The 22,966-nt window shown below is 45.4% G+C and overlaps 3 protein-coding genes across 3 annotated transcripts; all 3 read left to right on the top strand.

Moving 5' to 3' along the window:
- The first annotated feature begins 366 nt into the window (after positions 1-366).
- LOC125511467 lies at positions 367-1,247 on the top strand. The gene has a single exon (XM_048676855.1). The coding sequence runs from the start codon at positions 438-440 to the stop codon at positions 810-812; it is 375 nt and encodes a 124-aa protein (XP_048532812.1). The 5' UTR covers positions 367-437; the 3' UTR covers positions 813-1,247.
- Positions 1,248-2,415: 1,168 nt separating this feature from the next.
- LOC125511466 (probable lipoxygenase 8, chloroplastic) lies at positions 2,416-13,850 on the top strand. Its single transcript, XM_048676854.1, is given in 5 exon segments — positions 2,416-4,363; positions 11,164-11,441; positions 11,526-11,769; positions 11,873-12,196; positions 12,316-13,850. Coding segments are annotated over 5 exon segments (2,550 nt in total). The 5' UTR covers positions 2,416-4,194.
- LOC125511465 lies at positions 5,104-9,398 on the top strand. Its single transcript, XM_048676853.1, has 4 exons — positions 5,104-5,481; positions 5,681-7,537; positions 7,884-8,876; positions 8,973-9,398. Exons 2-4 carry the CDS (start codon positions 5,696-5,698, stop codon positions 9,120-9,122), a joined length of 2,985 nt encoding a protein of 994 aa, XP_048532810.1. The 5' UTR covers positions 5,104-5,481; positions 5,681-5,695; the 3' UTR covers positions 9,123-9,398.
- Positions 13,851-22,966: the final 9,116 nt, after the last annotated feature.

A 22,966-nucleotide genomic window follows, 5' to 3' on the forward strand; every position in this document is an offset into this window, starting at 1 on the left:
GGCATTGTGCGCACGGCAGTCACCGCTTTGTCTACAGAGCGAGCGCAAGTGTTCCTCAAATCGCGCAGCAACTCCCTTTTGAGGTCACTCGCTTTGCACTACGAAAACGTCGGAGCAGTGCTGAGAATCACTCAATCATCTTCAGATAAGGTCGTACGTGCACTGACTACATCACCCAATATATGAAACCAACGGGAAAAAAACAGTAGAACAAGCTTGCCGTTTCTGCATGACAGGGGGACCTTCTTGGGCTTATCGCCCAACGTATACCTGCGCTCCAACCGTCGGTCGGGTCGGCCCCCCCACGCACTCACTACTCCCTGCTCTGCTCTGCCTCTGCACGTATAAAGCCCGACCCAACGGAGGCAACGAAACACCAGCTCGCACTCGCTTGACACTAGCGAACCATCACCGGGAAGCCACGATCGAGCGCGCTCATGGGGGCGAGGCAGCGCGGCGAGAGAGGGGGTATCTCGACGTCCAAAAGGTCGAGGCTGGCGGCGGCGGCGGACGCGGCGTCGTGGTGCCTCGCGCTGGCGGCGCTGGCGGCGCTGCTGCTGGTGTGCTCGCTCGGGGAGACGTCGGAGGCCGCGGTGGTGGTGCGGGGCGCGTCGCTGTCGGCGCGGTGGCGGCCGTGCGAGGAGGTCTACGTGGTGGCGGAGGGGGAGACGCTGCACGGCATCAGCGACCGCTGCGGCGACCCCTACATCCTGGAGCGCAACCCGAACGTCCACGACCCCGACGACGTCTTCCTCGGCCTCGTCCTCAGGATCACGCCCTCCCTCCATCTTGAAGCCGTCCGTCCCCGCTAGCCCGTAGGTAGATCAAGAAAGAAGATGAGTTTGATTCTTCTGCAGAATCATTCCGGTTCGCTCTGAAGAACTCTGATTTACGAGTAACCTCGCTAGTCTTAGTGGTAGAGGACAGAGTGTCAGAGTGTCAGCCTTGTTTCCTTGTGATTCTCTCTTATACTTCGTGCGTGGAAAATTGGCTGAATCGTTGGGCCGTGGAGCAGAGGCGGTGTCAGGTATGTCCGGATGCGCCGCGCCGCTTATTAGGGCGAGCGCCCATTAGAGCAACTAGTTAACGATTACTTTTTCGAGAGCCTCCCAACAATCAGTGGGTTGAGAACGTGTCTCTCGACACTATGGGTGTTTTCTTTTGGATTTTGTTTTTTCTTTAATTTTTTCACACGTGTTTTCGGCTTTTTAAATGTTTTTTTTCGGTTTTATGGTTTTCCATCGGTCTTTCTTAGATTTTGGATGAAAAAAAACTTTGGGATTTTTTTTGCGAGAAAAAACTTGTTTTTTTCTTCTGTGAGAGGCACGACTCAGAAACGAAAAAAACGTGTTTTCTTTTTTCTTTTGCGAGAGACACGATTTTGACGAAAACAATTTAAGATTTGGACGCACGGTTTAAGAGATAAAATATTTTGAATAAACAGATGTATGAAGAAAACTCACAGAAATGATCTTTGAAAGAAGTACTAATCAATTAGTGATTTTGATATATAGCTTGTCTATAAAAGCGTAACTAGCGATTGTTCGACCTACCAAATAGTTTTGCCTTTCGCTAGGGTTTTTGGCTCGCTCGCCGCCACCACACCGGCGTTGAGATTTTCCTAATTTTCGCTTTAGCATCTACTTCGGCCCTCCTCACCATCTCACCTAGTTATCGGCCAACGTGGAATACCGTCCGCTCAACGCCGTCCGCCTGCAACAACGGCCAACGTGGAATACCCACCATGCCGTGCACGCTGTCACATGTCCTCATCATGCCCTGTTGCTCGTCATACACGGCATTGCCAATTTCAAAGAAGGTAGATAATATCTCTGTGAATTTTCCCTAGCTTATGCCCTAGAGATTTTCCCTAAAACATTTATAGCTTTATGTTACTTTTTAACTACTGATTATCTCTTCAAATTTAGTACCACCATGTTGCCTATAAAGTATAAACTATGCCTCCGGCGCTGAGAAAAAATGTTAGATGAATTTTTTATGGAAATTGTTAAATGAGTTGATAGAATCCCATATGAATTCAGTGATAAAAAAATTAGCATAATACGAGCACCTCCAGAAATAGAGACTAGTTGCCGTCTTGCCGATGTTTATTATGTAGCAACAAATTAATGTTTTAATTCAGGATGGGCCTGTAGAAGACTTGAGATGTTAGATGAAACTTTTTAAGTAATATGTACTATTAATTACTTGGTATAAATACTACTTATAGATGCAATTTTGATAGCATTTGTATAAAGAAAATATTTGATACTCGCAAAAATATTTTCAATATAATTATTATTTTGATGTGTATTTTAGAGGGCCCCAGGTTATATTTACGCCCCCCCCCCCCCCCCCCCCCCACCCCTTTTTGTTTTCCCCCCCCCCCCCCCCCTCCAATAATCTCATGACCGGCCCTTGGTTTTTTGCTCCATTTTTAGGTGTTTTCTCAGGTCAATTACGCTTTGTGTCTTGTTCACAAAGGCGAGGCGACGGTTGCTCCGTGAAGATGAAATAAGTTCTCCCTGCCTAGACGCTGTTCTGGCGGTTCGTCTAGTGTCGTTGGAGGGCGTCTGAAGGTGTGTATCCGTTGATTTTCATGGAATTCAATCGATGTTGGTCCTTTATTCAGTCTTCACTCGTGAGTTGCCTTGTGGGGCCTTAGCAATACGATGTTTCAACTATTTACTACAACAACTTTTGCCAGAATCCAATGAGGTAAGGGTATCTTCAACAGCAACCCGCAAAACTCCTTCCACGTCCGTCCGCTGGTAGGGCGGATCGGTCCGCGGACACGGATGCGGGAGGACGCCATCCAACCGTAGCCGCATACATCCGACCTTCCTCATTTTTTTCAAGTCCGCATGATAAATTAGCCGCATACAAAGGGTATAGACATTCAGATAGCCACATGCAACACTCGTTCAAATTTAAAATGTTCAAATATTACATACCAACATTGTTGTCCCCTTTCACCACCCACTTATGCTCAATCAGATCTTTCTTCAACTGCTCGTGAGTTGGTCGATGCCGAATTGAATAAACTCTTCAAATGGGGCCAGTTTCCAGTCCGGATGTTGGATAGGATCACCCATGTTCTCAAATTCCAAAGCTACGGCAACATCGTCACCCTCATCCTCGACGATCAAATTGTGCATGATCACGCAACATGCGTCACCTCCCACAAGGACTTAGGATCCCATTGTTTTACATGTTCACAAACAAGTGTAAAAGGGGCCTAAAGAACTCCAAATGCCCTCTCGACATCCTTTCTATCTGATTCTTGTCTTTCGGTGAAGTGAGCCTTTTTCCAGCCAATTGAGTTTTAGATGGTGTTGACAAAGATAGCCAATGTATACTGTCAACCAGATAGTAGCCCATGTTGTACGCATGTCCATTGATACTATAGTGACAAGGAGGAGTTTTTCCTTCAGTCAGTCTCGCAAACAACGACGATTATTGCAGCAAATAGATATCATTGTGTGACCCAGACAGCTATACCTATAACTTAACATAGAAATTGTGGCAGATGCTATTATGTGTCGACATCTTGCTTGCACATGCATACCCACGTAGTACCTTGTGTAGTATATTACTACATACGGCCGGCCGCGGCAGCTACCGATGCATGGAACCTAGCTAGCTTGTTAATTAAGTAGGACTAGTTGTCGATGGAATCCAGTCGCTCTGGTTGTATTGTATAGGTATTAGGTATAGCTCGCATAGATCTGTTCGTAGAAGCGTAGACGACGACTTGGCTGCTGCGTTTCGTGTGTTCAAGTCTTGAAGACTATTGCTACTCGTCAAGAACTGAAAGGCCCGGGTAGGTAGGCACGCGATCGACCAGTTCATGGCCCCACCCCACGGGATATATTGAACGGCATTGTGCTTGTTTTCCTTCTCCTTTTCCCGCATCCCACAAAGGCATTATGCGCCCACACATATCCTACTTGCTATAAAACCATGTCGCTTCCACAGCTCAACCTCAAACCGCGCGCGAGTCGTTGCATGCATCCTCCCCTCCTCCAGCTCCTCCTCCGCGTCCAGCAGTAGCCTCCCGACGGCCGTACATCCACGGTAACACGGCACTCGTGCGCTTCGCGGCGGTACGGTGGGCAGCTGATCGTGTGGGCCACATCGTCGCCGACTAGCTAGTATTAGTAGCAGCGGCGTGGGTGACCGGCGTCCGTCACCATGGCAGGAAAGGGTGGTGCTTCCGTGCGCGTCAAGGCGGTGGCGACAGTTAAGGTCACCGTCGGTGGGTTCCTCGATGGGCTGAGGCCGTCCAAGACGATGGACGATGTGAAGGACCTCATCGGCAGGTCCATGGAGCTCGAGCTTGTCAGCGCCGATCTTGACGCCAGTAAGTACTCATATACTTTTGCCTCTTTGTTTTGCTAGAAGGTGCATTTTTTTCTTTTACTGAAAAATGCAATCCCTTTTTAGCCCAGGGATCCGATTTTTAGAAATTGCTGTACAAGCCAAGGCATTGAGAGAAAGATAAAACGATGGACCTGTCGATCTGACAAACACGGTAGTAGAATTAGTTGACCAACAGACGAATGATAAATGAATAATAGTACTAAGTAACTAGATCTATATTTACAGCAAACAGATGTGCTGCTATGGAAGCAAAGGCGATAGATCGACCAATACAGCTATACCTGGATTTGTTTTACTAAAAAAATGAACACATGTTTTCTTTTTCAAAAAATAAAAAAGAGCTACACATGTTATGTTTTTTTTTGCGGGAGCTACACATGTTATATTGAGCACAAATCATCGATCGATCATAGATAGATGTGCATGCTCCGTAGAGGAAAATGCATTATTCGTTTTCTACGTACAAGTTAATTTGTTTGGTTCGACTGGTTTGCACATTTTATTTTCCTGTTATGAAAACCTACTAATATTGTTTGAGTTATTAAATATATATAGTATACTAACTTTTGAATCGACTATTAGTTTACCCAGTCAAACGTACAGCAACTCCTGCAGTACACCAACTCAAGAAAAAAAGAACTCCCACAGTACAGTTTGTTCTTTATAGAAAGCCAACCATAAATTAAGTGACCACCTACTTGAGTTATCAAAACTATGGAAGTTGAGCACTTTTAAAAGGCAAAAGTCTAAAAAAAACCTTGATTTTGTTCTCCAAGTCTGAATCAAACCCTGAATTGAGAATCCCTGGAATTGTCACCTTGTCTTTGTTAATCCCGGTTTATCCCAGCCCATTAGTGCTAATAGATGGTTTGGGCGTCGGGATTGCTGGCGTGGCTGGGATTAGGGGTTAATTGGACGCCATGATGGACGGACTATGGGCCCTACTGTCCTCATAAACCCCACCACGAACCTGCTCCTTCCCCTGTTTCTCTCCCTGGACGTCACCCGTTCCTTCCCCAGCTTGCAGCGGCAATGGCGTACATGCATTGATTGATCACGGGGACGGCAAGACGATCACGGCGGCTGGAAAAATCTCTGGTAATCCCCTTCCATCTTCTATTCGTCTTCTCGTCCTTGTTTTTTTCACCAATGATTGTCTCTGGTTAGGGTTTGTAGGCGCAGAAAAATCTGGTTTTTAGGGCATTTACTTTGTGCAGAAACAATAGATTTTTCTTACATCTAGTTCGGAGTACTTGTATCACTCGTTGATTTTATCAAAAAATCTGTGGCAATGCAGGTTCCTCATGTCATCATGGATCCTTGCGACAAACTACATGTGCGGTTTCATTTTGGTGGCCAATTTGTTCGAATTGGGCCTACTTTAGACTATGTTGGTGGAGATGAAGCAAGTTCAGAGATTGAAAGGGATAGATTGTCTTTGCCAGAGATCAAAGGCTTTCTTGGTGATCACATACCAGTGAAAGAAAGTATGAAGATTCACTTCCTGATGCCTGGTAAAAAACTAGTGGATGGCCTATTATTTTTGTGTGATGATGCTGGTTGTATGAAGATGTCTGAATATATAACTGATGGAGGAGTGGCTGAGGTCTATGTGGAGTATTTTGGGGAGCAAGATGATCAGAGTGCAAGTGACAGTGGTAGTGATTTTGAAAATGAGATGGACAATGATTTAGAAGGAGAGACTGATGTAGAACCAGATGCAGTCATAACTGCAGATGATGATGTGCAAATAATTAGTGTGGATCCATCATCATTGACCGCAATAGAAAATGTGCTCGAACCAAATGAGAGTGCTGTTATTACCCAGGTGATTAGCAGCCCTACAAATCACAATTTCTGTAGGAAACAGAGGACTGAAAGTTCACAAGTTCAGATATCGAGTTCCCAATTTCAGATACAAAGTTCTCAGGTTCAGATATATAGCTCTCAGGTCATTAATCCAGTAATAGATAGTGGTAATGCAGCAGCTCAACAAACACAAGAACATGACAATGATGACAATGGCTCTGCAGTTTCAGACAGTGAGGAGGATGATAGTGATTATGTGGCAGGAAGTGATGACAGTGGACTGGAAGAGGAATATGTGGAACTAAGGGAACAAGCAAAGGCTTTTAAGAAGAGAATTAGAGACTCAAAGAGATGGGCTCAGAGAAATCCATCTGGTGTTGTTCCAATAGATCTAGTGGCAAATGTGGAAGAAGTGGTAGGAGAAGACCACTTTGACTCAGATGATGAAGATTACTCATATGATGAGGAAAGTGATCATGAAGGAGAATTTGTTAGGAGGAAAACTAAGTTCCCTAGGTACAACCCTAAGGTAGATATTCCACTATTCTGCTTGGGAATGGTTTTCAGGAGCAAGGAACAGATGAGGAAGGCACTAATAAAATATGGACTTCTGACATTTAGAAGTATAAACTTCATGAAGTCAGAAGAAGGGAGGATCAGGGCTAAGTGTGGATGGCCTGGATGTCCGTGGACTATATATGGTGCTTATAGTAGCAGGTGTTCTAGATTTCAGGTGATCACATATGAAGATCAACATGAGTGTGCACCTAACAGAGACAATCACCTTGTCACAGCAAAAGTTATTGCTAGGAGATATGAGCACATCTTCAGAGCCAATCCGACATGGAAAATTGATAGCATTAAAGCCACGGTTCTGAAAGATTTCTTTGCGGATGTTTCAACATCAAAGTGCAAGGCTGCTAAGAAGATAGTGTCAGAGAAGCTACTTGCCGGACTGAAAGATGAGTACACCAAGGTGTTCGACTACCAGCTTGAACTACTTAGGAGCAATCCTGGGAGCACAATCCTTGTTGGCTTGAACCCTGAGTACATGGATCAAAATATTTTCCAAAGCTTCTATGTATGCTTCAATGCTATGAAAAAGGGTTTTAAAGCTTGCAGAAGAGTTATTGGGCTTGATGGCTGTTTTTTCAAAGGAGCATGTCAAGGTGAGCTTCTATGTGCTATTGGTAGAGATGCTAATAATCAAATGTATCCAGTAGCTTGGGCAGTAGTGGAGAAAGAAACTAGTGAATCTTGGGAGTGGTTTGTTGGCCTTTTGATAAAGGACTTGGATATTAATGATCAAGGTGAAGGATGGGTGTTCATATCAGATCAACAGAAGGTATGTTGTTCACATAGTTGTCCATATTGGCTTTTTGTTAATTATTTACTTGTTAGTGATATCCTATTAATTACTAGTTTGTTTAGGTTCATGCTATGTTGGTTAGGTTCACTCGTCTTGTCGAAGCATGACGTACTCACTTTTATGGTAGGTTGCTTAGGTTCACTCTCCTTGATGAAGCGTGACCTACTCACTTTTATGGTAGGTTGCTTAGGTTCACTCGCCTTGTAGAAGCGTGACCGACTCACTTTTATGCTAGGTACACTTTTTTAGGCTAGGTTAATTTGTCCCATCTACATTTGTCCTATGTACCTATTGTAATATATTTTTTGCAACTTCAATGTAGGGCCTTATCAATGCAATGCGAAACTACGTACCAAAGGCACAACATGGAATGTGTGTTAGACACATCTATGCTAACTGGAAAAAAAAGTTTAGAGAGCATGCTCTGCAAAAGAAATTTTGGGCAATTGCCAAGGCTGCAAATAGAGAAGATTTCATGTATAGGAAGGCCAAGTTAGCTCAAGATACACCTGAAGGTGCAAGGGACATAATGAGGACAGAGCCTAAGCATTGGGCAAGAGCATTTTTTCCTGTTGGGTCCCTTTGTGACTCAGTTGATAACAATCTATGTGAGTCCTTTAACAATGCTATAGTTGAGGCCAGATTCTATCCTATCATCTCTATGCTAGAGAAGATTAGACACAAGATGACACTTAGAGTCCAAGAAAATAGGAGCAAAAGTGAAAAGTGGACATCTAGTGATATATGCCCAAACATTTTCAAGAAGCTTAAGGTGGCCATCAAAATGACTCAGTTCTATGATGTGCTCTGGAATGGCAAGGAAGGGTTTGAGGTGAAACATGTCAGTGGCAGAGGAAGGAGCTATACAGTGAACTTGGACAAATGGACTTGCTCTTGTGGTTACTTTCAGCTAGCAGGGATGCCTTGTTGCCATGCCATCAGTGCCATATACAAGAGTGGAAGAAACATAGCTGACTTCATTCACAAATGCTATTCAGTTGAGCAATTTAAGAAGATATATGAGCACTGCTTGGAGCCAGTAGAAGGACAAGAGAGATGGCCTATCTCTGACAAACCTAGACCACAAGCACCTGGGTATGTGAGTATGCCAGGTAGGCCTAGGAATAATGACAGGAAGAGGGAAGAGGGAGAAGCACCAAAAGGAAAGAAAATGTCAAAGCATGGCACTAAAATTACTTGCAGCATGTGTGGCCACAAGGGGCACAACAAGACAGGTTGCCACAAGAATCCTGAAAAGGGGAAGAAGAAGAATGCCTTCCTGAAGAAAACAGGCAGGAAAATGAAGTCATCTGAGGTAAATACAAGTTCACTCTCTTGTTTCAAATAGTTTTGCTTTTTCTTAATCACTTGTGCATTCACATGCTTATGTACTCTCATATTTTTTTAACAGCAAGCAAACACTGATGCTCAAATCAGATCAAGCCAGCAAGCTAAAAGCATAGGAGAAGTTCAAGCACAAGCGGGATCAAATGGTGGGAAGAGGAAGGCTACCAAAAAACAGAATGTGCAATCCAAGAAAAAAATCAAAGATGTGATATGATGGAGTAGTGATTTTCTGTTAGCATATTACTGAATTGCTATGTCCTTTTGTTCCTTATGTCACTCTGGTCATATAGTACCTATTGTGTGATGAACTTATGCAAAAATACGGAACTAAACTGCTGTACTAGTGATTTTCTCACTCTGGACTAGTGATTTTACTAGATATGTCACTCTGGTTATGTCCTTTTGCTGGTTATGTCACTCTGTTAGCATATTAATAAATTACTTGTTATTTTGGTTTACTCAAACTGTGTTTGTGTAAGCTGAAATGTCATATATGTTGTTGAGAACATGTGATATGTTCTCACAAATTTACCTACTGTTTATGTGATATGTTACCAGAAATTTAGCACATAGTAGCACTTCCTGTTGTTTTCTCAAGTTGCAGTCTAACAAAATGAACCATCAATTACCACATAAATAGCAGCATGGAATATCATTACATCATCCAACCATTACATCATTCAGCCATTACAAGATTTTGGCATTACATTTTTCTTCTAGTTATTAATGCAGTACAAATCCTGTAAATACACCTGCCAATAACATTTTTGGTTCAATCTCTGCATTCTTCTCCAGAACTTGTTGACTCAGTGCATCCTCTGTTCCAATTCTTTGGCTCTGTTCCAATCATGGTTGCCAGTCATCACCACCTGCAGCTTCAAACCTCCTGATTGCAGCCCTGAGATCGAGCAGTAGTTCTGCAAGGATTGGGGAGCAGGGATCACTATGCCACTGAAAAAATCCACAGCCAGCCTCTGATTCAAGTGTTCATACCATAAGAAATGGAAAGAAGGACGAGGAAGAATTGGTAGAGAAGATTGGGAGCTCACAATTTCATGGACACAGCACTAGTATCTTCCAGGGAGGAGACTTCTTGCACGGGCGACCTTGATGGAGCCCTACGCCCGCGACCTCCGCCTGATTACGACGCGCGGGAGGAGGAAGACATCGCCGATTGCAGCCGCCACCGTTGCCGTCGCCGTCGTTGCCGCCGCCGCCGTCGCCGTCGCCGCCGCCGCCGCCGCCAGCCAGCCAGCCTACTGACGGACCCTAATTTGGTTCCCCTGCTGAAGCTCTGTTTTTGCCCGTCAATAAAAAGCTCTGTTCTTTCCCCGCCGCTGCACCTTATGTGAGTACCCAAAGAGGCCCGCAGTCAGTTCATCGTCGCGTCCAGTTAACCCTAATCCTAGCCACGTCAGCAATCCCAACGCCCAAACCAGCTATTAGCACTAATGGGCTGGGATTAACCGGGATTAACAAACACAGGGTGATGATTTCAGGGATTCTCAGTTCAAGGTTTGATTCAGACTTGAAGAACAAAATCAAGGTTTTTTTTAGACTTTTGCCCTTTTAAAACCATAGCATGTGTTTGAACTGCCCCCATTGTATATTAATCAATAAACAAAGTACAACTGTATAGATGCCAAAACTACCAGAAAGATCGGACATTTTGACTAATGTCCAAAAAACTTTGCAAAAAGAACCAAAAAACAATATTACAAATAAGAACACCCCCCCCCCCCCCCACCACCCCCCGCAACAACCATATCGAGAACCATCCTAGATCGCCCGCGCCGTCGACGCACACACCGGACGAGGAGACAGAACACCAACAAACTGAAATCAAGGCATACCTCATAACTTCTTTTTTGAGAATCCAACCCCATAACTTTGAAGGAGTTGTGACTTGTGAGCCGAAGACAAGACCCGCAAAACATGTATCTGATAATGTGGGACATTCTGCACGCCGTGTTGGATTCAGGTTTAACGCATTCCGCCATCGTTGCTGTGGAAAAACACCAAATCCGCCGCCACCGGGCCACCAACCTCACACGCGCAGCACCTTGTCCCACTTGCCGGCGTCGCAGGAAAACATAAAAGCCCATTGCTCTGAACGAACGGCGAGCAGAGGACCCTCATTCACGGTCCTGACTAATATCGATCCATTTTGCTTGTTTGATGCATGGTCATCACCTAGTATACATCTGATTGCAAAAATTAAACTCACTAAAAATAACAAAATTGATCGAATGCAGAGACGGGGAAGGAGAAACAGACGATCAAGAGCTATGCCCGCAAGGTGTCCGACAAGGACCGTCACATCGTCACCTATGAAGCAGGCTTCGACGTGCCGGCGGGCTTCGGCTCCGTCGGCGCCGTGCTGGTCACCAACGAGCACGACACGGAGATGTTCCTCAAGGACGTGAAGCTCATCGGCGGTGGCAACTCGGACTCGGAGCCCCACGTGATCCGCTGCGACTCCTGGCTGCCGCCCAAGTCCGGTGACGCCAAGCGCATCTTCTTCGCCAACAAGGTGATTCAGGACCCTGTCAAGCCATTTTGCAATTGAAATTTGTCAATGCTGAACTGTTGATCAACGTACGTACCAACCGTCCAGCCTTCACTGCCGAGCCAAACTCCTCCTGGCCTCCAGAACTACCGGAAGAACGACCTCGTGAAGAAGCGCGGTGACGGCATGGGGCAGAGGACGGCCAAAGACCGGGTCTACGACTACGACGTGTACAACGATCTCGGCTCCGGCGAGGAACCCGGTGCCGTCGGCGCCCGCCCCGTTATCGGCGGTAACCAGAAGTTCCCCTACCCACGGCGCTGCCGCACCGGCCGCCCCCGATCCATCAAAGGTATACGCACGTACACGATCGACAAAACCTCATGCATGCACGCGTGCTCGTACTAGAGGTTGTAAGTTGTAACTCGTGCGTGGCGTGGCATGGGTACGTGCAGATCGGCAGTCGGAGACGAGGAGCGGCGACGTGTACGTGCCGAGGGACGAGGCGTTCTCGGAGGAGAAGAACGTGCAGTTCAAGGTGAAGACGCTGCAGTCGGTGCTCCATGCCGTGGTGCCGGCCGTGCAGTCCACGTTCATCGACCGCAACCAAGGCTTCCCCTCCTTCTTCGTCATCGACAAGTTGTTCGAGGACGGTGTCGTGCTGCCGCGCACTCGAGAGGTCGGCTTCCTCCGCAGCGCCGTGCCGCGCCTCCTTCAGTTCCTCCGCGACGGCCTTGGCGACAAGCTTCTCCTCTTCCAGCGCCCCGCAAATGTCAAAAGTATGCTCCTTCCACTTCCACATGCGAAGCACTACTAATTCATTGGCTGACCAGCAAATTAATGGAGTTTTTGCGCGAACCTAAATGTATGCGTACGTGTTAATTGCGGAATGCCGCAGAGGACAAGTTTGCGTGGTTACGTGACGAGGAGTTCGCCAGGGAGACGCTCGCCGGCATCAACCCATACGCCATCGAGCTTGTCAGGGAATTTCCCCTCAAGAGCAATCTGGACCCGGCAAAGTACGGGCCGGCGGAGTCGGCTATCACCGCCGAGCTGCTGGAGGCGCAGATGGGGCACACCATGACGGTGGCCGAGGCGGTGGAGAAGTAGAGACTGTTCATGCTCGACTTCCACGACCTGTTCCTGCCGTACGTGCACAGGATCCGTGCCCTGGAGCACACCACCATGTATGGCTCCCGCACCATCTTGTTCCTTACCGACGACGGCACGCTGCGCCTCCTCGCCATCGAGCTCACCCGGCCGGCCTCGCCGACGACGCCGCAGTGGAGGCAGGTGTTCACTTCGTCCACGGACACCACCAAGTCCTGGCTATGGCGGATGGCCAAGTCCCACGTTCGTGCCCACGACGCCGGCCACCACGAGCTCGTCACCCACTGGCTGCGCACGCACTGCGCCGTGGAGCCCTACATCCTCGCGGCCAACAGGCAGCTCAGCGAGATGCACCCCGTCTACCAGCTCCTGCGCCCGCACTTCCGCTACACCATGCGGATCAACGCGCTCGCACGCTCCTCCCTGGTCAACGGCGGCGGCATCATCGAGAGCACCTTCTCACCTCAGAGGTACGGCATGGAGCTCAGCTCCGTGGCCTACGACAAGCTCTGGCGCTTCGACACGGAGGCCCTCCCAGCGGACCTCGTCCGGAGGGGCATGGCAGAGGAGGACCCCACGGCGGAGCACGGCCTCAGGTTGGCCATCAAAGACTACCCGTTCGCCAACGACGGGCTCCTTATCTGGGACGCCATCAAGGGGTGGGTTCAGGCGTACGTTTCCCGGTACTACCCGGACGACGACAGCGTCACACAAGACGAGGAGCTGCAGGCGTTCTGGACGGAGGTGCGCACCGAGGGACACGGCGACAAGAAGGAGGCGCCGTGGTGGCCTAAGCTGGACACGCCGGAGACCCTCGCGCACACGCTCACCACAATAATCTGGGTCGCGGCGGCGCACCACGCGGCGGTCAACTTCGGGCAGTATGACTTTGGGGGGTACTTCCCGAACCGCCCCTCGATCGCGCGTACCAAGATGCCGGTGGAGGAGCCCGTGGACGACGCCGCCTTGAAGAAATTCCTCGACAACCCGGACGAGGCGCTCCGAGAATGCTTCCCGTCGCAGGTGCAGGCAACGGTGGTGATGGCGGTGCTGGAGGTGCTGTCCAGCCACTCCCCCGACGAGGAGTACCTCGGAGGGATGGAGACCGCGCCGTGGGGCGATGACACCGCGGTGCGGGCGGCGTACACGAGGTTCAACGACGAGCTGAAGGTGGCGGAGGGGGTCATCAAGGAAAGGAACGAGAACAGAATGCTCAAGAATCGGTGCGGCGCTGGCATCGTGCCGTATGAGCTCATGAAACCATTCTCGCAGCCCGGCCCCGGTGTCATGCGCAAGGGCATCCCCAACAGCACCTCCATCTGATCCAACGGCCAAGGAAATGATTTCCGTGAATCTAGCAGTCTTGTTGTTCATTATTTAACACTCCTTTTAAGTTTTATTATTTGCCCGGCAACAGATAGTTTGTCTATTGTGTTAGATTTTTTTAACACAGTACAGACGTAAACGCTCATATATACGTGCATACACTCACCCTTATGAACGTATACACACACCCTACTCCGATGAGCACCTTCGAGAAACTGAACCGGCATGTCATCTTCAGATTTTATGAAGTCACCGCAGGTGTTCTAAAATGAAAATTGCCATGTAGGGTAAAAAATTGGGAGTAAAATTGCCACATTGCAGGAAGTAATAATCATGCATTCGATCCGGATCCGACGTACCTGAGGGTGTTAGATTTTTTATCCCTAAAAAACTGACTTCAGATGTATATTAGGGTTCATGATAAAAATTGTGCACCGGGAAATATGCATTGTTTCAGTTGTAATAACGAGATGCATACAATGACTTCACCAATCGTATAACAGTGGAGCATATAAAGACTTCACCAATCGTAAACTTAATGAACTACCCATGTTATCATAAATATAATCAAAGAAAACCAAAACATGTTTCTTTACATTACTAACAAAAGAGCTCGTGCGTTGCAACGGGAGAGAAAACATAACACACGCTCTTAACTCAACAACCATCACTCAAGACCACAATAGGTCCATCTCCTTTATTTTTGCGAGACATCATATTTGTGTTGCCACTTATCCTCCTTCTCACCCTCGCCGGCGATGGCCTCGGTGTTCACACAAAACAACAAAAAACGTATGTTGAATATGGTTAATCCTAAGACGTCTCTCTCTCTCTCTCTCTCTCTCTCTCTCTCTGTCTCACTCTCGCGACTCTCTCACTCTCACTCTCGCGATGAGAAATCTGTTGTTTTCCCCTGCAACATTTTTCAGAGGTATGCATGTGTAGTTATCAATGTTTTTTTTCCTATATGGTTATAGTGGGGTGTTTATTTGCAATCTGGATCGCCGCCGGTATGAAAAAAATGTATCTTGCGCTATAAATTATAAGTTTGCTTCCATAACAATATTTTAAAAATATTTAACAGGTAAAATTAACATCATATTTAGATTCCACACATTTTTCTAATAAAATTTCATATATAATATGTTAAAATCAAAGTTACGGTTTAAAAGATACATATAATTTAGAAAATCATTTGGTTTGACTCAAATATATTCCAAAATAATATTTAAAAATACTTAACAGGTAAAAATAATCTCATATTCATATTCTACATATTTTTCTAATCAAATTTCATATATAACATGTTCAAATCGGAGTTACGGTTTAAAAGATATGGATGATTTTAAAAAGCATTTATTTGACTTAAATATGATCCGCGGATGAATTACCTAAAACATCAGGGTTTTTTTTGAAAAATGTAAAATAACGGTTCGGGTGTGACTTAAATCTGGACGGCGGGTTGATTTCAAGAAAAGACAGACTTTTGTGTAAAATACGAAAATAACGATTCGTTTTAACTTAAAACAGGATTGTGGGTTGAATTCTCTGAAATAGAGAGACTTTTCTAAAAAATGCCATGACGGACAAAAGAAACCCAATTTACTTTATTATTAGGTAAAGAAGAAGATATAGCAGGAGTTTCTACTTACAAAACCGAATGGTATATTATTTTGAATGGGAAATCGACTACATTATTTTGATAAGAAGATTCTAATGATCATAGGCAAAGCTCATTATCTAGTTCGTTGAGTGCTTCCTTGTTTTCTTTCCGAACTGAAAACCTTACAATGTTCTTGTCTTGACCACCTGCTGGATTGGTGACCATAATGATGGCTTGTGCAAATTCTTGGACATGGATGGGACCTCCCGACTGGAAACCGCATAAGCTATCTGTAAGGGCTCAAAATGGCAAGAAGAATCACAAAACCACAGATCCTATAGGCTGGTTAGTTGGTCACCTTAGACGCATACCACGGTCAACGGAAACAGATGATTACAGTGCCCAGTCAATCAAAAAGGGTGTATCTCATAAAAGGCAAAAAGGGTAAACCTCCACCTACTTTATTTTGATCACACCATATCCTATAGACAAATTAAGTAGTATTATTGATCATCATATTATATACCTTGTAGATGAAATACTAACGGTATTCATTAGTCAAAAACTTATCCTTGTGAAAATAACAGAAGTGCTCTGAATCAAAAAACCAAGAATGACAATCAATGATCCGTCAAATTCAACTGGCCAAAGAGAAATATGTACCAAAAGAGAAGAAAAATACCATTCCATAGAAGAAGCTTTAAAAGCTACCGCACAAGGAATGATCAAAACACTCAGCAATAAATTCAACATAGAAGATGAAAATGGAAACCGTCGTGACGGAATTTCTGAAGTGCAGCAACTCAAAAGAGAGAAAGAAACAAATATACAAACAACAAATGGAACTACTGATGCACGACAGGAGGTCGCAATAAAGATTATTCGGACAACACACAAGTTAATAAACATGGCAAGATCCCCTGTCTTCAAGATGTACTGCTCTGGAGGAGGCATCTTAGACCAGATCAATATGTTGCCTGATATCGTTCACGCATAAGAAAAATGGCAATAAATATTGGAGAGTGGGTTTTCTACACCCCAACTCGGTGCACCCACGCAACAAAACATAGCAAAACATTTCAAAAAATTCCGAAACTTTGTGGGAATGATCATCAACAAACGTTATGCGCATTTGCAAAGTTTGGTGGCCAAATAACATTCGAGGAGCTCTGTACAAAAATGACAAAATTACAAAATCTGCTCAAACGGTGCACTTACATTTTGACTAATTTTCAGTGAATTTGTCTACTTTGTATAGAGCTCCTCGAATGGTATTTGACCACGAAAGTTTACAGGTGCCCATAACATATGTTTTTGACCATTCCCACAAAGTTTCAGAATTTTTTGAAATGTTTGGCTATGTTTTCTTGCGTGGGTGCACCGAACTGAGGTTCAGCCACTACATTCCTTAAATATTGTCCAATGTACCAAGTTGTTTACATGAAGAAGGGTACACTTGGTAGAAATTATACATGGTCAAAAAATTTCCTATAATCTGCTCACAAAATTTTATGTACTTCGTATCAGCTAGCAAGGGGGAGATGATCCATAACCTACAGATTGAGAAATCAAAAGGAAGAACTTCTGGCCATGATGATTCTAGTCAAGGAGACTGATGCTTCTGGTTTCCATCCCCCAAAAACATTGAAAAAGCCTAAACATGTAGATATGTGATTCATCATGCATTCAGTAGGAATGTAATATTATTTTTGCACACACGGAAATCAGATTTAAGCACTATAAATGAACATGGCTTTGGTTGTTAGTTGTGGTCAGATAGTTATATATAACTAGTCGTCAACCCGTGCACATGCACGGGCTAGCCTACCAAATGAGTGGTGATTCAAATGGCATGTCCTAACCAATTTAAATTCATCTGATGGCCTGCTTCAACATCCTGATTTTTATACTTGTTTGTTTTAATTTACTATGCATATTAGGTTTGTCCTAAGCCAAACTTTTTATAGATAACAATAAGAACATTTGCAATAAAAATATATATTCTATTAAAATATGCTGAAAGATTAATATAATTGTATTGATTTGGTATTGTTGATGTTAGTAAACATTTCTATAAAAACTTGGTCAAAATTTAGAAAGTTTGACTTAAGACAATACTAATATGCAATATATATTGAAACTGTGGTAATACTTATATGTTCGATATTTAAAAATAATGTTTTATTTATCTATATAATATTATAAATTTATTTACAATAACTATCATTTTACACTTTCTTTAATTAATTACGTTGAAAATGGTATGCACATAATTTTCTGCTAATAATACAAATTTCTGAGAAGATAGCATTATGAAATTGAACATAGAAGACCACAGTAAAAAATATCTCTTAATCTGTTCAGGTCAAACTAACATACATATATTACTGCCTTTGATATAAGAGTAACTCACCCGAAATGAAATGATTGTGACACTAGTCTACTCTGTCGCTTTCACTTGCAACCAAACCTGGCTGGCTCCAGCATGTCAAACTGCATTGCTTTTGAGTGAAGGTACGTGGTCTGGCCATGGTGTGGGGACACCTCGGCCATGAACGGAGGCCATGGGAAACCGGCTATTTTTCTTGAAATTCACGTGGTGTTGAGCAACTATGATGGTCTATTGTTTTTTGGTTTCTGATGGGAAGCCGGCTTTTTTTCTTGAAATTCACGTGGTGTTGAGCAACTATGATGGTCTATTGTTTTTTGGTTTCTGATGGTAATTACGTGCACGATGGAGGTTAAATGGCCACAGAAGGAACTTTTATTCTTGAATATTCCTCAAAGTGGCCCAAAATCAGTTTTAATGGCCCTAATGTGTTGAGAATTAAGATGTTCTTTTCTAAAATATATATTGGGCATCAACTTATCTTCATGTTGTCATAACCCGGTAGCCCAACATTATATCGGAAATCAAAATTGTCTTTACACCATCAATTAGGATGGTAATCAAATTCTGATAGTGAAGGGGTCGAAAAGAATATCAGTTACTGAGGTTGTCTGCCTTCAAGATTTAGGCACTGTATACCACAAACCGATAAATGTTAGTAACAACAATATTAATTTATTTGGTGGAATAGAACTGTGGCAAAATCATACTTTATCGGTTCTTCGCACTTATTACCATGGAAAAATTCCGCCTAAAAATATTATGATGATAAAATCAATAGGCTTATCATGTTCGGGCCAAATTTAAAAGCATGCATCATATTTAATTTAATTCCATGTACATAGTTCTACTCACGGGTATGTAACTATGTATATATCATAGGTCTCACATCTCCAGCATCCACTTATTCAACCCCTTCATGTAATACACAGATGTAAGGCAATAGATTTAAACAATGGTGAGGGAGTCCTGGATTAAGGGGTCCTTGCGTGCCGGCCCGTGTGTTATGGGCCGGACTGATGGGCCGTGAAGATACAAAGTAGAAGGCCTTCCCCCGTGTCCAGATGAGACTCTCCTTTGCGTGAATGGCAAGATTGGCGTCTGGATGTATGGTTTCCTTCTTCTATAAACCGACTCTGTACAACCCTAGGCCCCTCCGGTGTCTATATAAACTGGAGGGTTTAGTCCATAGAGGCTATCAGAATTCATATAAGCTAGACATCTAGGGTTTAGCTATTATGATCTCGAGATAGATCAACTCTTGTAACCCCTACATTCATCAAAGTCAATCAAGCAGGAAGTAGGGTTTTACCTCCGTTAAGAGGGCCCGAACCTGGGTAAACATCGTGTCCCCTTTGTCTCCTGCTACGTTCGATCCTCAGACGCACAGTTTGGGACCCCCTACCCGAGATTGGCCGGTGTTAACACCGACATTGGTGCTTTCATTGAGAGTTCCTTTGTGTCATCGATGGAACGATCGATGGCTCGCCTTGTCATTAAAGATAGCATCACCTCTGGAAGGGCCTTAGCTCCAGGACAGGTTCGTATCGGCTTCAAAGACTCCAAAAAGATGGACCCGACAGATGTCTCATCCTTGAATGAACTGCTAGATCGCATAGCCGCCCTGGGGGTCGCAACAGACTATGCTCAGATTGGGCTTAAACCCGATCAGAGGGAAATCAAGTCCCTGCCGATCACCCATCTGGTAGCGGTCGTAGAGGAACAAGCTAAGGATACTTCTCCCCCTAAGCTAAGAACAAGCTATGTTCGGATTTGTGAGCCCTGCGAGCCGGATACCCACCTTCGGGAAGAGAACACATGTCCTCCGAACATAGAATCAGGCGTTGAGCCCGAAAGTTACCAGGACCCTCCGGATCCTGGACTAGTGACCTCAGAGATTCTTCAAACTCCAGATCCAATAGTGGGTCAGGGTTCGGATTTCAGCCCGCCCACCCACCACAAGAAACATTCTCCAAGCAATTCAGGTCCTCCAGACGTATGTGACCTAATGTATGTACAACAGCAACCTCAGGAAACAGTCCATCACTTCTGGGCCAGGTTCCTCCTTGTTAAAAACAAGATTAAAGACTGTTGCGACGAAGACGCAGTTTCAATTTTTTGCCGCAACTGTACAGATGAGGGAATCCTCATGCCCTCAACCGCCGTCGCATACTGCACTTTGCAGATTTGGCGCACATAGTACAGAAATACTGCGCAATGAAAAGCGCCTGGAAAGCTCAGACAGCCCGATGGGATCCTCCTGCCTTTAAGCAGCCCACCGGACGGGCAAAAAGAACGCACCCTTACGGGGCACCCGATCATCATCTTATTGACAAGAAAATCAAATCCTTCATGGGACATAGAACTGTCCTTGATGAATGGCTCGACAAGCCCTGTTAGATACGCATGACGCCGAATACCGAACCAACACATAGCCTTCGGGCATGTTGGGTACTCCGGCAGGTGGCTAAGAGCGGCGAGGCCATCCTCACCAACACTACCACGGAGAAGTACTCTTCGGGGGATGACGATCTCAGTGTCTTCACGGTCTTCGAGACCTTTTCTTCAAACTGTTGGCGCAAAAGGGCGCTCCACGACCTCGCCGAAGTTAACCAAGTAGCCGCAATAAATCCTTGGAATGATACGGCAATAACCTTTACTGCCGATGACGAACCAAGGGCCAGATCAGTCCGAGCACCTGCCGCCTTGGTCTTAAACCCTATTGTGGATGGCTTTCAACTCACCAAAGTGCTCATGGACGGCGGCAGCGGACTGGACCTCATCTATGAGGACACGCTCAACAAAATGCAAATGGACAGGAGTCACATCGAACAAAGCAGCACCACCTTCTGAGGCATTATCCCCAGTCGAGAAGCACGATGCTCGAGGAAAAATAAACTTGACATAGTATTCGGCACGCTGGGGAACTACATGCCCGAAGAGTTACTCTTCCACGTGTCACCTTTCAATAGAGGATATCACGCCTCGTTGGGGCAAGACGCCTTCACACTCTTTCAAGCAATACCCCATTATGGGTATATGAAGCTCAAAATGCCAGGGCCCAACGGAGTTATCACCATCACCAATGATTCGGATATAACACTCCATGCCGAAAACAAAATTGCATCCTTGGCCCTTGAGGCACTATCTGAGGCCCTCGCGGCCGAGGAGTTAACCACTCTGCGTTCCACAATGGACAAAGACGATGTAATCCTCACTAAGAGGCCCAAGTCCACTTCTTTCAAACTAGCAGACGAAATAGTTAAATTTCAAGTGCACCCGACGGATCCTAACAAGACAGCCTCCACACGAAAATTGGGACATCTTTGCCCGGCATCCTTTGGATATGCCAGGAATCCCACGCAGACTGGCCGAACACAGCCTCAACATAATAAAGGGGTTCAAACCAGTCAAGCAAACGCTGCGACGATTTTCCGAACCCAAACGACAAGCTATGGGGGAGGAGCTAGCCAAGCTACTTGAAGCCGGGTTCATTGGAGAGATCAAACACCCGGACTGGCTGGCAAACCTGGTCATGGTGCCAAAGAAAGATAAATCCTGTGCCTTTGTGTTGATTTCAAGGACCTCAATAAGGCTTGCCCTAAGGACCCCTTCCCACTGCCCCGCATTGACCAAATCATTGACGCGACCGCATGACACGACTCATTGTATTTCCTCGACGCATACCCAGGATACCGTCAAATTAAGATGAAGGAGTCCGACTAGGCTGCAACAACATTCATTACCCCCTATGGGCCTTTCTGCTTCAACATTATGCCTTTTGGGCTCAAAAACACTGGTGCCACTTACCAATGCATGATTCAAACATGTCTGGAAAAGCAAATTGGCAAGACAGTGGAGGCATACGTAGATGATGTCGTCATCAAGACTAAACATGTCGAATCATTGGTGGACGATCTACGACTCACATTTGACAACCTCTGAACATATGACATACGGCTCAATCCGGAAAAATGTGTCTTCGGCGTCCCAGCCGAAAAACTACTCGGGTTCATCTTTTCCAATAGAGGAATTGAAGCGAACCCAACAAAAATCCGAGGCTTGTCACAATTGGCAACACCAACAGACTTAAAGCAAGTCCAAAAACTAGCTAGGTGTGTGGCAGCCTTGAGCCGCTTTATCTCCAGATTAGGAGAAAATGCGTTACCACTTTATCGACTGCTCTGACACACCGACCACTTCGAGTGGACGGACGCAACTACAGCCGGATTGGAAGAAATAAAAACTTTGTTAGCAACCAACCCAATCCTTGCCGCACCGAGTGTTGGCGAACCTATGTTGCTCTACATATCTGTGACTCACCAGGTAGTGAGTGCGGTACTCATCGTCGAACGACAGGAGGAGGGACATAAATTCCCACTCCATAAACCAGTGTACTATGTATCGGCGGTTCTAACACCCTGCAAATCTTGTTACCCACACTATCAAAAGATAGCGTATGCGGTCTTCATGGCATCCCTGAAGCTGCGGCACCACTTTCAAGAGTGTTCGTTCACAGTGGCTTCCGAAGTACCACTCAATGATATCATAAACAATCGGGACGCCTCCGGCCACATTGCCAAATGGGCCGTTGAGATCTTACCATTTCAAATAACATACAAGCCACGCCAAGCTATTAAATCTCAGGTGTTGGCCGACTTTGTCGCTGAATGGACAGAAGCCGAGCTCCCTAAAGACTACATCACATACTCCAACTGGGTGATGTACTTCGACAGCTCTAAAATGTTAGCCGGATTGGGGGCCGGTGTCATCCTAACATCCCCTACAGGGGACACAGTCCGTTACGTGTTACAAATCATGTATATGGACTCCAATAATGTGGTCGAATATGAGGCACTATTGCATGGTCTCCGAATGGTTGTTTCTATGGGTATACAACGCCTCGAGGTGCGTGGGGATTCGAACCTCGCAATACCCCAAATAAATGGAGATTTCGATGCAACAGATCCAAAGATGGCGGCATACCGCAATGCCGTACTCAAAATATCAGCTCGGTTCAAGGGGCTCAAGTTTCATCACGTTGCTCGAGACAGTAATCAGGCAGTGGACATCCTTGGTCGAATGGGCGCTAAACACGACCCTGTCCCACCTAACACCTTT

This window comes from Triticum urartu, chromosome 5 (genome assembly GCF_003073215.2).
Source record: "Triticum urartu cultivar G1812 chromosome 5, Tu2.1, whole genome shotgun sequence".
Classification (NCBI taxonomy): domain Eukaryota; kingdom Viridiplantae; phylum Streptophyta; class Magnoliopsida; order Poales; family Poaceae; genus Triticum; species Triticum urartu.